Raw genomic sequence first — 13,655 nt, 5'->3', positions numbered from 1 at the left:
ATTAATTGAGCATAATGATTTGGGTCAATTTCTTGGTTCTATGTTCTGTTCCAATGGTCTATATGCCTGCTTTTGTGCAAGCACCAGGCTGTTTTGAATAAATTGTCTTGGTAGTATATCTTGATATCTGATATTGTGATCCCTCCAAGTTTGTTCTTCTTTCTCAAGGTTGCTGTTGCTATTTGGGGTCTTTTTTGATTCCTTATAAATTTTTGGAATATTTGTCCCAAGTCTGGGAAATGAGCCAATGGTATTATAATAGGGATTGCAATCAATCGCTTTGGGTAGTATGTCCATTTAATGATGTTGATTCTACCAATCCATGAGCATGACATATTCTTCCACCTGTGTATATCTTCCTCTATGTCTTTTTTCAACATCTTGTAGTTTTTAGAGTACAGGTCTTTTACCTCCTTGGTTAAGTTTATTCCTAAGTATCTTAATTTTTTTGTTGCAATGGTAAATGGGATTTTTGTTGTCCTTTTGTTTGTTTTAGTTTCTCTTTCTGTGTATTCATTATTGGTGTATAAAAATGCCATAGATTTCTGGTTGTTAATTTTATATCCTGCTACGTTGCCAAATCCATTTATTAAATCTAGTGGTTTTTTGATGGAGTCTTTATGGTTTTCTATATACAATATAATGGCATCTGCAAATAATGAGACTTTTTCTTCCTCATTTTCTATTTGGATGCCTTTTATTTCTTCTTCTTGTCTGATCGCTGCAGCTAGCACTTCCAGTACTGTGTCGAACAGGAGTGATGAAAATGCTCATCCTATCTTGTTTCTATTCTTATCGGAAATGATGATAGTTTTTGCCCATTGAATATGATATTGGCTGTAGGTTTGTCATATAAGGGTTTTATTATTTTGAAGTATGATCCTATAGTACCACTTTCCTGAGAGTTTTTTTTTTAAAGGGTTTTAGATTTTATTGAATGCTTTTTATGCATCAATTGATATGATCATGTGTTTTTTCCTTTCATATTGTTTATATGATGTATCACATTTATTGAGTTGTAGGTATTGTATTATACCAGTCTTGCATTCCTGGAACAAATCCCAATTTATAATTGTGTATGATCTTTCTAATGTATTGCTGGATCTGACTTCCTGGAATTTTTTTTAGGATTTTAGCATCTATGTTCACCAGGGATATTGGCCTGTAATTCTTTTTCTTTGTAGTGTCTTTATTTGGTTTTGGGATTAGGGCAATGCTGGCCTAATAGAAAGAGCTTGGAAATGTTCCCTCTTCATGAATTTTTTGGAAAAAATTGAGGAGTATAGGCGTTAATTCTTCTTTGAATGTTTGGTAAAACTCCCCTGTGAAGCCATCTGGACTCAGGCTTTTAATTGCTGGGAGATTATTTTTATTACTGCTTCAATTTTATCAATAGTTATCAGTCTATTCAGGTTTTCTGATTCTTCTTGATTGAGTACTGGATGATTGTATTTTTCTAGGAATATTCAGATTTGGTCACAGTAGTACAGTGTTTTGGAATTAAGGTGTTGATAGTATTTTATTTTTAATGCTCCTTTGTATCTCTGTGGAGTAATTTGTTATTTCACTTCTTTATTTGTGATTTTATTTATTTGGGTCCTCTGTATTTGTTTCTTGGTGAGTCTGGCAAGAGGGTCATCAATCTTGTTTATCGTTTCAAAGAACCAGCTCTTCTTTTTATTGATCTTTTGCATTTTTTTCTCTTGGTCATTTATTTCCACTCTGATCTTTATTATTTCCTTACTTCTGGTCACTCTGGACTTTTCTTGTTGCTGTCTTTCTAATTCTTCAAGTTGTAGAGTTAGATAATTTATTACAAGTTTCTTGTTTTTTGAGGTTAGCCTGTAGTGCTATGACCTTCCCTCTCAGGATTGCTTTCACTCTGTCTCATAGATTTTGGATTGTTGTGTTTTCACTGTGATTTGTTTCCAGAATGTGTTTTATTTCTTTTTTGATATCTTTGGTATCTGATTCATTGTTTAATAGCATGATATGTACCCTCTATGTGTTTGATAGTTTTTTATTGTTTTATTGCAGCTGATTTCTAATTTTATGCCATTGTGATCTGAGAAGATGCTTGATATGATTTCAATCTTCTTGAATTTGGAAAGACTTTTCCTGTGACCCAACATGTGGTCTATCTTTGAAAATGTCCCATGTGCACTTGAGAAGAATGTATATTCCATAACTTTGTGGTGAATTGTTCTGAAGATATAAATTAGTTCCATCTGATCTAGTGAGTCATTTAGAAGTGCACTTTCCTTGTTGAATTTTGTCTAGAAGATTGATCCAATTTATGTCAATGGGGCATAAAAGGCCCCTACTATGATTATATTGCTGTTGATCTCTCCTTTGATATTTTCCAGAAGATTTTATTTATTTGGATGCTTCTGTATTGGGGGCATCTATGTTTACCACAGTTATAATTTCTTATTGTATCAATCCCTTTAGTATTATGAAGTGGCTTTCCTTATCTCTTCTTCTGGCCTTCACTTTGAGGTCTATTTTGTCAGATATAAGTATTGCTACGCCAACTTTTTTAATTTCCATTTGCCTAAATATTTTTTTTTTATTCCTTCACTTTTAGTCCATGTGAGTCCTTTGTTCTGAAGTGTGTCTCTAATAGGCAGCATATATGTGGGTCATGTTTTCTTACCCAATTGGCTATCCTTTGTCTTTTGATTGGAATATTTAATCCATTTATGTTTAAGGTTATTATTGATAGGTACTTGTTTGTTGCCATTTTTATTCTTGATACCTGTGTTTCTTCTTCCCTTTCTACTTCTTCTTTTTACAACAGTCTCTTTAGCATTTCTTAGGTTTCTGGCTTGGTGGTAATAAACTCCATTAGTCTTTTTTTTTTTTGTCTGTGAAGCTCCTAATTTCATCTTCAATTTTGAATGATAGCCTTGATAACAATAGAGTATTCTTGGATTCAGTCCCTTGCTTTGCATCACTTTGTATACTTCATTCCATTCTCTTCTGGCCTGATGTTTTTCTATTGAGAAATCAGTTGATAGTTTAATGGGGGATCCCTTGTAGGTAACTTTCTGTCTCTCTCGCAACCTTTAAGATTCCTTCTGTCTTTTATGTCTGCCAATTTAATTATCATGTCTTGGTGTGGGTCTTTTTTGTGTTCGTCTTGATTGGGACTCTACATACTTCTTGGACTTGTGTGACTTTTTTCTTCCCCAAGTCTGGGAAGTTTTCTTTCATTATTTCTCCAGATAGGTTTTCTATTCCTTGCTCAGCTTCCTCTCCATCTGGCATCTCTGTTATGCAGATGTTGTTTTGTTTTATGTTGCCCCAAAGTTCCCTTAGACTCTCTTCCTGCTTTTTATTTTTTTTCAGTTGTTCCTCTGCTTTGGTGATTTTTTCTACCTTTTCTTTTAACTCAGTCATTTGACCCTCAGATTCTTCTAGTCTTCTGTTGAAACCTTCCATTGTGTTCTTTGTTACAGCTATGTCAGTCTTCATTTCCTCTTGATTGTTATTCATGTTGGTATATTTCTCATTCCGCTCTTTATAATTTTCATTGAGTTGCATGTAATCCTCATTAAGGTGATTGGGCATCCTTATAACCATCACGCTGAATTCTTTCTCTGAGAAATTACTTGCCTCTATTTCATTTCATTCCTTTTCTGGCGATTTCTCCTTTTCTTTCCTCTGGAGATTGTGTTTTTGTTGTTGTTGTTGTTGGGTTTGTGTGTTTTTTTGTCTCCCCACTTTTGCTGTCCTATACTTATTTCTGTGTCTTAGATCACACTGCCATGAGACCCAAATTTTGGGGAGTTCGTCCAACATAGGTGTTTAGTGGGACCCAGTGTTGCAGTCTTTCAGATCTGGGTGTTCTAGGAAAGCCCCCTGCTTGAGTTATTTGGGTTCTCCTGATGTAGTTGGGTCTCGAATGTTGTTGTCCCATTTGTGGATGGAGTCTCCTCACAAGTTGCCTGACTATGTGACTCAACCCCAACCTTGTGCAAGCTGTTGTGGATATGCTTGGGGCCCCAGATTCCATGGCAATGTTTGTCTGAGGTCTCACTAGCATGCAACTTACTGCAGGGTTCTGTAGACCGCTGACAGAATGGCTCACTACTCTGGGACTCACCGCAGGGTCCTGGAGCTCATGGACAAGGTGATGCAACTCATTGTGGGATCCCAGAGCCCATGACAGGGTGGCATGTGACTCTGTGACTCACTGCAGGGTATCCCAGAGCCCGCAGCTGAGGTAGTGTGACTTTGGCTGGGGTGCTGTGCACTCTGTGAATCACTATGTGGTCCCAGAGACTCCAGATGGGTTTCAGTGGTCCAACTCCACAACTGAGGTAGTGCAACTCTGGCTGAGGTAGCATGCACTCTGCAAATTACTACACAGGCCAGAGTGGTTTTCAAGGCCAGGCTGGGTGATGGTGAGTCTGTGTTTCTAGCCTTGGCTGCTCTCCCCTTCAAGATGGAGTGGTTTCTGTGCCAGAGCCTCGCTGCCTGGCCAGTGCCTGTGGTGGTAGCAGGATCTCTCTGTCCAGGAGTGCCTTATCTGCCAGCCCCCAAGACTTCTATGAGATCTAATTGTCCCTCATTCACACCCACACACAACCACCATGCACATCTGCACACTCCCCTCTCACTCCCTTACTCACTCACACTGTCTCTCTCACTCCTGTCCTGCTGGCTGCCATGTTTTCTCTCTGTTTCTTTAATTTTTTATGTGTCTTGAAGTTTTATGTTGATTTTGAATTTGAAGTAGTAGTTATCTCTTCCAATCTTTACTTGTTGCCTTCAATTGGGAGACACTTTACTTTGATCCTGCTTATTTCTGGGGCTTTCACCAATCTTACATAAATACTAGAGGCCTAGTGCACTAATTCATACACCAGTGGGGTCCCTTGGCCTGGCCTGCGGGATCAGGCCAAAACCAGCTCTCCAACATCCCCTGAGGGATCCCAGATTGCGATAGGGTGCAGGTCAGGCCTAGGGACCCCACCAGGGCATGATCAGGGCTGGGGAGGGATGTGGGACTTTGGCCAGCCAGGGAGAGACCGTGGGAGGGGCTCCAGAGTGTGTCCAGCCCATCTCACTCAGTCCCGATTGGCTGGACCCCAGCAGCCAGCTAACCTACTAGTCAGAGTGTCTCCCCTGATGGCCCCCTGGTGGGCAGTGCACATCATAGCGAGCGGTTGAGTAACCTTAGCATATCATTAACATATTATACTTTGATTGGTTGAACGGATGACCAGATGACCAAACTCTTAGTATATTAAGTTTTATTATATAGGATACTTGTCTCATGTGTCTTTCTCTCTTATCACAGAATTGCTAAGTCTGTATGTCTTTTTGATCTCAAAATTTATCAGGCTGGCTTCTGAAAATCTTTTATTTCTCTGAAAGTGACACTTCAGCTCAAGTTTGTGGTTTCTCCCTTGACCACAGACCATAGTCAATTTTATTCACATGCTTCCTATTTACTGGAGCTTGCTCTTGTCACTGTATTTGTGAGCATATGTTAGGAGTTGGCTCTAGTGTGAGAAGAGGTGTGGGTTTAACATTTGGAACATTGGGAGTGCTTGCAGTTTAGGTGGATTGGACCGTCCAGTGAAGATTCCCAGTGGCCCTTGGGTGAGAGCTTCCTGCTAGAGCCATTTTCTGCTTATAATTGAAAATTTTAAGCCATTTGTACTTAATGTGATTACTGCATCAAATCACTTACTTCTGCCAGTTTACAATTTTTTTCTCCATGTCTCATACCTTTATTCTGTTTCTTAAATTCTTCTTTATAGACTTACTTTGTAATTGATTTTTTTTCTAGTGTCCCTAGCACTGTGCCTTGTCAGAGGGTGTTATGGAAAATTTCTGTGCCTATAAATGCTTTGGAATAAAGCCCTCTGGGAAGCTATCCTTCCCTGGTTATGCTCCAATTTTGATAGGTTTTGCACTGCTCTTTGTGGGATTTGCCAGACATGTTGAGGCCTACAACCACAATATTTTTAGGACAAGGTTCATATTGTTCCCTCTTTATTACCACAAAGCAGATGATTCTTACCCAAGTCTTTCCCTCATTGCTGTAAGTTCTACTGGGTTCAAAACCTATTCAAAAGTTAATTCTGATCACTTTTGCAATCTCATTAGTTGATTTTATGAGGGGACATAACCCCAGAGTTGGTGACTCTGCTATTTGCACTGTCCCTTTTTATCATTGACTAGAGGCCCGGTGCATGAAATTTGTGCACTCGGGAGGGGGGTCCCTCAGCCCGACCAGTGCTCTCTCCCAGTCTGGGAGCCCTTGGAGGATGTCCAACTGATGGTTTAGGCCCACTCCTTGTGGGGAGTGGGCATAAGCCAGCAGTCAGATATCATTAGTGCTGCCGCCATTGTGCTCACCAGCCCTGAGCCTGGCTTCTGGCTAAGCAGTGCTCCCCCTGTGGGAGCACACTGATCACTGGGGGCCAGCTCTTGCATTGAGCATCTGCTCCCTGGTGGTCAGTGTGCATCATAGCGACCAGTCGTTCTGCTGTTTGGTCGATTTGCATATTAGCCTTTTATTATATAGGATTTTTCATAGTTCTTTATAATATGGGTATTAATTTGTTGTTCTTATTGTAACTATTTTTCTAGTTTGTTGTTTTGTAATCAGAACCAAGATTTCACTGCCTGCTGCCATGAAAACCAAACTCCTGAGACATATGCTGGTGAAAAGGGAAGAGCTTTATTTTATTGCTGGCATCTTGAGAAGATGGGGACTCTTGTGCAAAGCCCATCCTAGCATTTCAGTGCAGGCAGGGGTTTTTTAGGGAGAGAGGGGGTAACCTGAACAAAGTGATCAGGAGGAGGGGCTATGGACATGCAGTGTCCTTGCTGGTCCTGATATAGATTGTTAATGTCAGCATACTGGAACTGGTCAGTATTAGCCAAATTCCTGAAGTTGAGCTATCTGTGTCAACCAAAGTCATGGTCAAGATAATTTCTTCTTTCTCTTTTTTTTAGTTAATAATTTTTAATGTTGACATTATTGTAGGTGTCCCCCCTTTTCCCACCTTTGCCCAATTCCACCCACTCTCACCTCCCCCTACCTTGGCCTTCACCAAACTACTGTCCATGTCCATGGAGTATGCATATAATGTTTGTTAGTACATTTTATTCTAATTCAGTTTCATGGTTAGTCAGAGTATTATAAAGTCTTCCCTGTTATTTTTTGTTTTAATTTTTGTTCATGGAGTATTTTTTATTATATTTATGCTCTTTATGTGTGTTTTTTATGTTACTAACCAACTTATAATGTAAAATTGGAAACTCCACAGGCCTAATACATTTTCAGAAGGTCAAAAGAACTCAGTGATATGCTTTTCCTCTACCTTTCTGCAGCCTAGTGTGTCAGAAATAAAAACTGGTTACCTTTCCATCATCATGGATCCTGAAGAGATGCCCCTTGACCAACAGTGTGACAGGCTTCCTTACGATGACACTAAATGGGAATTCCCTAGGGACCGGTTACAATTAGGTAAGAAAAAAATCTCTGTTATGTCACCCTTCCACATTTCTTTCACCATAGAGCTGAAAAATCACTGAGTATAAAGCCCAAGAAAAAGCAATGGCTTGAAATCCAGGATGCACTTAAACCTAAGTAAAGTAAGATGTGTTTTAAAGATGGCAATGTGAAGAACAAAATAAAAACTTAGGGGAGCAGAATGACATTGCACACATAGCATGCAATTGGGTTATTTTAGATGTCCAAACTGGGAGACCTTAGCCAAGGCAAGTCACCTAACTTTTCTGAGCTCCTTTCTTCCATTATAAAAGGAAAACATTAATAATTATAGTTGTCTAATTTATATTCTTTTGCTACTCTGAGCATGTGGTAAGGTAACATTAGGGAATGTGTTTTACAAATTTGAACACCTCAAAAAATGAAGGTATTGGTTTACAATGGAGTCTTTTTAAAACAATTTGACTTGGGATCCAGAGTCCTTTCAATAAGATAATATAATGAATGCTCACAGAATGGTACCAAATATTCCAGTAACTAATATGCTTCCTAATAAAGTATATGACCAGGAGTCTTGACTAAAACCTTATTAACAGGTTTGTGTTAACAACTCACCTAAAGAACTTGTTTGTGTTGATAGACTATCACAAATCTGCTCCAACCCACATGATCCTTACTATCAATGGCTGGCATGGGGTGGCTCTTTATTCACTTATTCCACACATATTTATTGGTCACCTACCATATATTAAGTATCATTCCAGGTGATGTGGAGATAGCCATGAACAAAACACACTTCACACAGCTCATATTCTATGGGGAGAAATAATAAATATTCCAGTAAAATATTATCTAATCATTGTGTTACAAAGAGTAACAAGGCAAGTTCAAGTAACGTAGAGTTACAACATTGCTTTTTTCACATGGGGTAGTCTAGGAAGACCTCCCAGATAATGCTGACTCAGCAATTATGTTGCCCTCATAAAAGCAACCAACTTTTCATTTTTCTCTGGGGTCTTTCAGTGACTATTACTTATTTTCATTTCTTGTTTCCTCAGGCAAAATTCTTGGTCATGGTGCCTATGGTAAAGTGGTAGAGGCTTGTGCATTTGGCATTGACAGAGCTTCAACTTGCAAAACAGTGGCAGTGAAAATGCTGAAAGGTAATGTTTATATTCCTTTGGAGGCCATGGGAAGACATTTGTAAGGATACTTGTGGTCAGGTGGAAAACGGGACTGTAAAGATACAGAATTAAAGTAGTGGAGGGAGGTAATTACAACTAACTTCCACCTTCATTTGACCAGTGTTTGTCATGGAAAACTAAGCCATGGACATGAGCCAATCATCATGGAATCTTGTGTGTCAGCCAATTTGTTCTTCTTTTGGGTTCAACCACATAAATACAGAAGTAAAGACCCAAGGTTTTTAGTTGTTGGTAAGGCCAATATGAGTCAGCAAATGCATTTGGCCACCAGAATTCCTACATGGTCTTTCACTGCATCAGTAGAAGTAAATGATATAGAAATGTAAATGATGTTTCGATAAATTTCCAACTGGATTCTGCATTGGTTGGGCCACATAAGATTGTAGTGTAGCTCCTATCTTGAATAGATAAATTTGTGTATATTTAAACACCCTAATGTGATCCAATCCATGTCCTGACTCAACATAGAAAAATGCTTAAATCAAACTTGGCCAGTTCACCAATTACCTTTTCCAGGATAGTAATGCAGAAATAATTTATCACAAAAGAAATAGCTATCAAAGAATATATTTTCAAAAAAGTAGAAAAGTAGTTAAAGCTGTTAGTATATAAATTTCAGCATCCAGGCAGGCTAGTGCACATGAAGATATTATTATTCCATTTATAATATTGTTTTGAAAGCACAAAAGCTGATCAATGTGTTATGGATATTTCTGCCAGGATTCTTTAGCATTAAACAGGATCTCCTATGCTCCTGCATCCTCTCCCAGGAGAAACAATTCTTTTGTGTTTATTTCAAGCAGATTGTGCAACTTCCAGTGAGTTTAAGGCTTTGATGTCAGAATTGAAGATCCTTATTCACATTGGTCACCACCTCAATGTGGTTAACTTGCTGGGTGCCTGCACCAAACCTGGAGGTAAGGAGTCTTCCAACCCTCTAAGGATCAGAGCACTCAAACACAAGCTGTGTCCTGATTTAGACAGGCCTTGATGTACTGTATGTGAGGTCTTCTAACTTAGAGATTCCTCGTAATGCATGGGATTTCCAGAACCCATGTTCTTTGACCCCTGTTCCTAGAAATGCTGTACAATATATAAAGGGATTGGATATATCTCCAAAATTCTTGCCAGCTTGGACCTCCAATAGAATCTTTGACACATTAATTGAAGAGAAAACATTTGTGTGCTAAGGAGGTATGCAAACATATTCAGGGAAGGGGATTCCATAGACCATCTTCTGATACCTATCTGAGCTTGCACCTTCTTAGGTTAACACCATAGCCTGAGAAGGAGTTTCTCCCACTTAGTAAGAAATTCTATAACCCCTCTCTGTTTACAGATTTGAAGTCATTCTCTCAACTACACAAAAAGCCATTTAGTTGTTCCTCTATTACTGTGCTACTGAAAAGTTGTCTCTTTCATGTAATTTTATTTTAAACATTTTATGAGTCCTTCTGTTTTTATCTGAGGCACTAAGCAAGGGGTTTGGAGAGTGTAGCGGGACCATGGTGCTGTGCAACTACACAAAAAAATATAAGAGGCTTCCAGACCACATATAATTTGTGGTTATGGGAAAGCACAGAGAAAATGTAGGCTATGGCAATCCTGCAGACAGTCTTGAACCATGGAGTAACACGATGACAGTTGAGAAATACGTTTTAGCAAGATAGTGGTGGTGGGGTAGAGTAACAGTGTGGAGGATAGAAACAGGAGCCCCAGTTACTAAATGGACGAACTATCCAGCTATCTGGGTACTCATTTGCCTTCATTATTGGACTGTTAGCTACTTGTGGTTAGGTGCTGTGTCATACTCATTTCTATGTCCTTCATGTTAGCCAACCTACAGAACACCACAGTAAAGTCCACTGTGCTTTATTGGCCTTATTGTCCCTCTTCTGCCAAATCTTCCCGCAGCCAACTCTCAGCCAGGCAGCTGTTTCTGGGATAAATCACCATTGTATTCAGCACAAGTATACAGTCAACTGGTTTATACCTAGAGAAATCCTGTGTGAGTCAACAGGTTACACAGAACAAGACCAGCCCAAGAATTGGCTATCCTTCATATTTCTGGAAAGATGACTATGGTCATTACTTTTGGTAGGTCCTTTGATGGTCATTGTAGAATTCTGCAAATATGGAAATCTGGCCAACTTTCTGAGAGGGAAGAGAGGAGATTTTATTGCTTCCAAGGTAGGTTTCCCCAACTGAACTCTACAATCTATTTTTATTTTTAATACTATCTGAAGACTTTCTAATTATAAAAGAGAGAGAAAAGTGGAAATGCAGAGGGAAAAATACTACTGGTCAGGGGAGGTAGGGTATGCAGTTATACATCTAATACAGCCTTGAACTCAATGACCTCTTCAGCATTCTCCTGGCATTGGCTGAAATTATGTCATTGGTTAGTGTCACCCTCAGTTTAAAATATTATATCCAGAGTAGTTAGATAGCCCAATTCCCTTTATGCCTTTATTCTTTCATAGCCATCAACTTGAGCTCTCTGATATTACATAAAGCTCTGGGAGCTTCATGAAGCACCTAGACTGGCTCTGGGAAAAATACATTTTTAAAAATTAAATGTTAGCGTGACAAGATTTCAAGTGTACAATTATAAGGCCCTTTCATTTGAGTAATTTCCAGCCCTGAGGAAATGGTCAGGGGCATATGTCACCAACATGTCAATATTCCCCTCTTCTCACTTTCCTACTCTCTGTAGATGGACATGCTGCCACTGACCTTTTCTCTGGGGAAAGGTCAACTGCCTCTATTTCTCAAAGTACTGCAAAGCACTGTGCCATTCACTGCTTTATTTATAAAAACACCTGACTTTTTTTTTTTAATGAATTCAGAAAAGAGCCCCCAGAATCCAGGGTGTCATCTGACTTGGTATTCTGAACCCAGCTAGCAATTGGTTAACTCAAACCATAAGTTCTTCCTCTACTCTAATTTTAGCATTAGGAGGAGTAATGGTAATTGAAACGAGAGGGTGTCTTCTTTTTATGACATATGATCGATTTTTAATCACAGAGCTCAGACACTTTTGGGGTACCATATGCCATCAAATATACTAGCCCCGTGAAAGCCTGCTGACTTGTTGGGTAAGGAAACTTCTTCAACAGCCATATCTGGGATGTTTCCGCTCACCAGGGATGCGTCAACTGACATTATGGAGCATGGAACAGAACTGTATACTAGTAGTCAGCACTCTCAGCTTCCTCCAAGACTTTCTGTCTGAGCAATTTTCTTACACCTCTTTAGACCTCAGTTTCCCTAATAGAAATAAAGGGTAGGACGGAATTGATAATTTTTAAGTCTCTTTCAGCTCTGAGGATCTATTTAAACTCTCAGGTTCTTCTCAATCTGGATAAAAAGGGGAAGATTTCTCATGATTCTGACTGCAAGCCCACCCAGCTGATTAACCACCGTCTGGAGAGTGTGACTAGCACAGGAAGTTCCACCAGCTCTGGTTTCATTGAGGACAAGAGCTATAGTGAATCTGACGAGGAGGAAGAAAGTAGCCGCCACCTTCTGGGGGCCACAATAACCCACCGAATAGGTATGTGGGGTCCTTTTCTGACCAACACTCAAGGCTATCAGAGGTTTGAGGATATGGTTGGTTGGGAGAGTGAGGCCACTTCCCAGCAAGGTTATACTAGGGGTTGAGGGAGATGATCCAGAAAACCATGTCTTCCTCTGTAACTGTTGATATGCAGCTTGGAGGACATTTGTTTCTGAACTCAACTTGCACTTCTGTAACCAAACGGAAGTTGTTTACAATGACAGTCTCCAACATTGGTCTATACCTTTACAGTTTCCAAAGCACTTTCCAATAACTTATTTCCTTGAGCTTTATAACTTTCCTGTGAGATAAATAGGTATGCTTATCTCCATTTGACAGAGGAAAAAACTGACACTCAGCATAGGGATAATATAAATTATACTTAACATATACTGCCTGATAGTCAAAATACTTAACAGATGTGTTAAGGTATTGACAAATGGCTGTTGCTATGTAAACATTTTACAGATATTAAAATATTTAACAAATATTGGCACAGTTAATGATCAATCAGATGCCTGATGTAGCTCTGGAGGAGGATCTTGGGGTATCTGGATCATGGTAAAATCTGGGCAGGGATATGATAACTGCAGTGGAGAGGGCACTTGGAGAGCTTGTAAGAATAACTACTCACCAATAAATATAGAAATATTTTAAAGATAAGCAACTATTATAGGTTCGCCAACATGTACCATCTCAATATTGACCTGGCTCAGCTAAGAGTAGGCTCAGGTAGCCCACTACTTTCCATGTTACACTACACACCTAGTTTGGACTGACAGGTTAAAACATTCACTTTGAGTTTCACTTGTCTTATTCTGCCTGACACTAGCATCCACTGGTGCCCCTGATATTTTTGGTTCTGTTCCTCTTATTTTACTTTTGGTCACAAATAAACTGTGTCTGGATTCAATGCGTGATGGGCCGTATACTGTCCTGAGAATGAGAAGATTGGGGTTTTATTACTGGCTCAACCACTGATATAATTTGTGACCTTGGATAAGCTAAATCTCTTCTCTAGGCTTTATTTTCTCTATTTGTAAAGTTACAGTAGAGACCTGGACTAGAGTCTTTGTAAAGGCTCTTATAATCCTAATATCTACACTAATAAAAGAGAAACATGGTAATTGGCGTACGACCGCTACCCTTTTCATTGGCTAATCAGCGAGATATGCAAATTAACTGTCAGCCAAGATGGCGGTCGGCAGCCAGGCAGCTTGAAACTAACATGAGGCTTGCTTGCCTCAGTGTTGGAGAAAACCAACGTTCCCCGCCTGCGGGCTGCAGGCCTCTGAGCCTGCAGTTTAAGAAACTGTAACAAATATCACCAGACTTCAGCCAGCAGGATCGCAACATTGTATGCAAAGGCCAGAAACCTACTTTCAGCAGAGGAGGCCCAAGAGCTGGAGCCAAG

At 39.5% G+C, this 13,655-nt stretch overlaps 1 protein-coding gene across 1 annotated transcript in view; it reads left to right on the top strand.

Annotated features, from left to right (window-relative positions):
• Positions 1–13,655, top strand: part of LOC102755891 (vascular endothelial growth factor receptor kdr-like) — a 168,141-nt gene that overhangs the window by 27,835 nt on the left and 126,651 nt on the right. Inside the window, exons 7-11 of the mRNA XM_006774601.2 lie at positions 7,357–7,492; positions 8,536–8,640; positions 9,486–9,599; positions 10,784–10,872; positions 12,031–12,238. Of these exons, the coding sequence (XP_006774664.2) occupies positions 7,357–7,492; positions 8,536–8,640; positions 9,486–9,599; positions 10,784–10,872; positions 12,031–12,238 (652 nt within the window). The remainder of the gene's footprint in view (positions 1–7,356; positions 7,493–8,535; positions 8,641–9,485; positions 9,600–10,783; positions 10,873–12,030; positions 12,239–13,655) is intronic.

This window comes from Myotis davidii, unplaced genomic scaffold, assembly GCF_000327345.1.
Source record: "Myotis davidii unplaced genomic scaffold, ASM32734v1 scaffold1248, whole genome shotgun sequence".
NCBI classification, from domain to species: domain Eukaryota; kingdom Metazoa; phylum Chordata; class Mammalia; order Chiroptera; family Vespertilionidae; genus Myotis; species Myotis davidii.
This window is presented reverse-complemented; position numbering and strand designations above follow the sequence as displayed.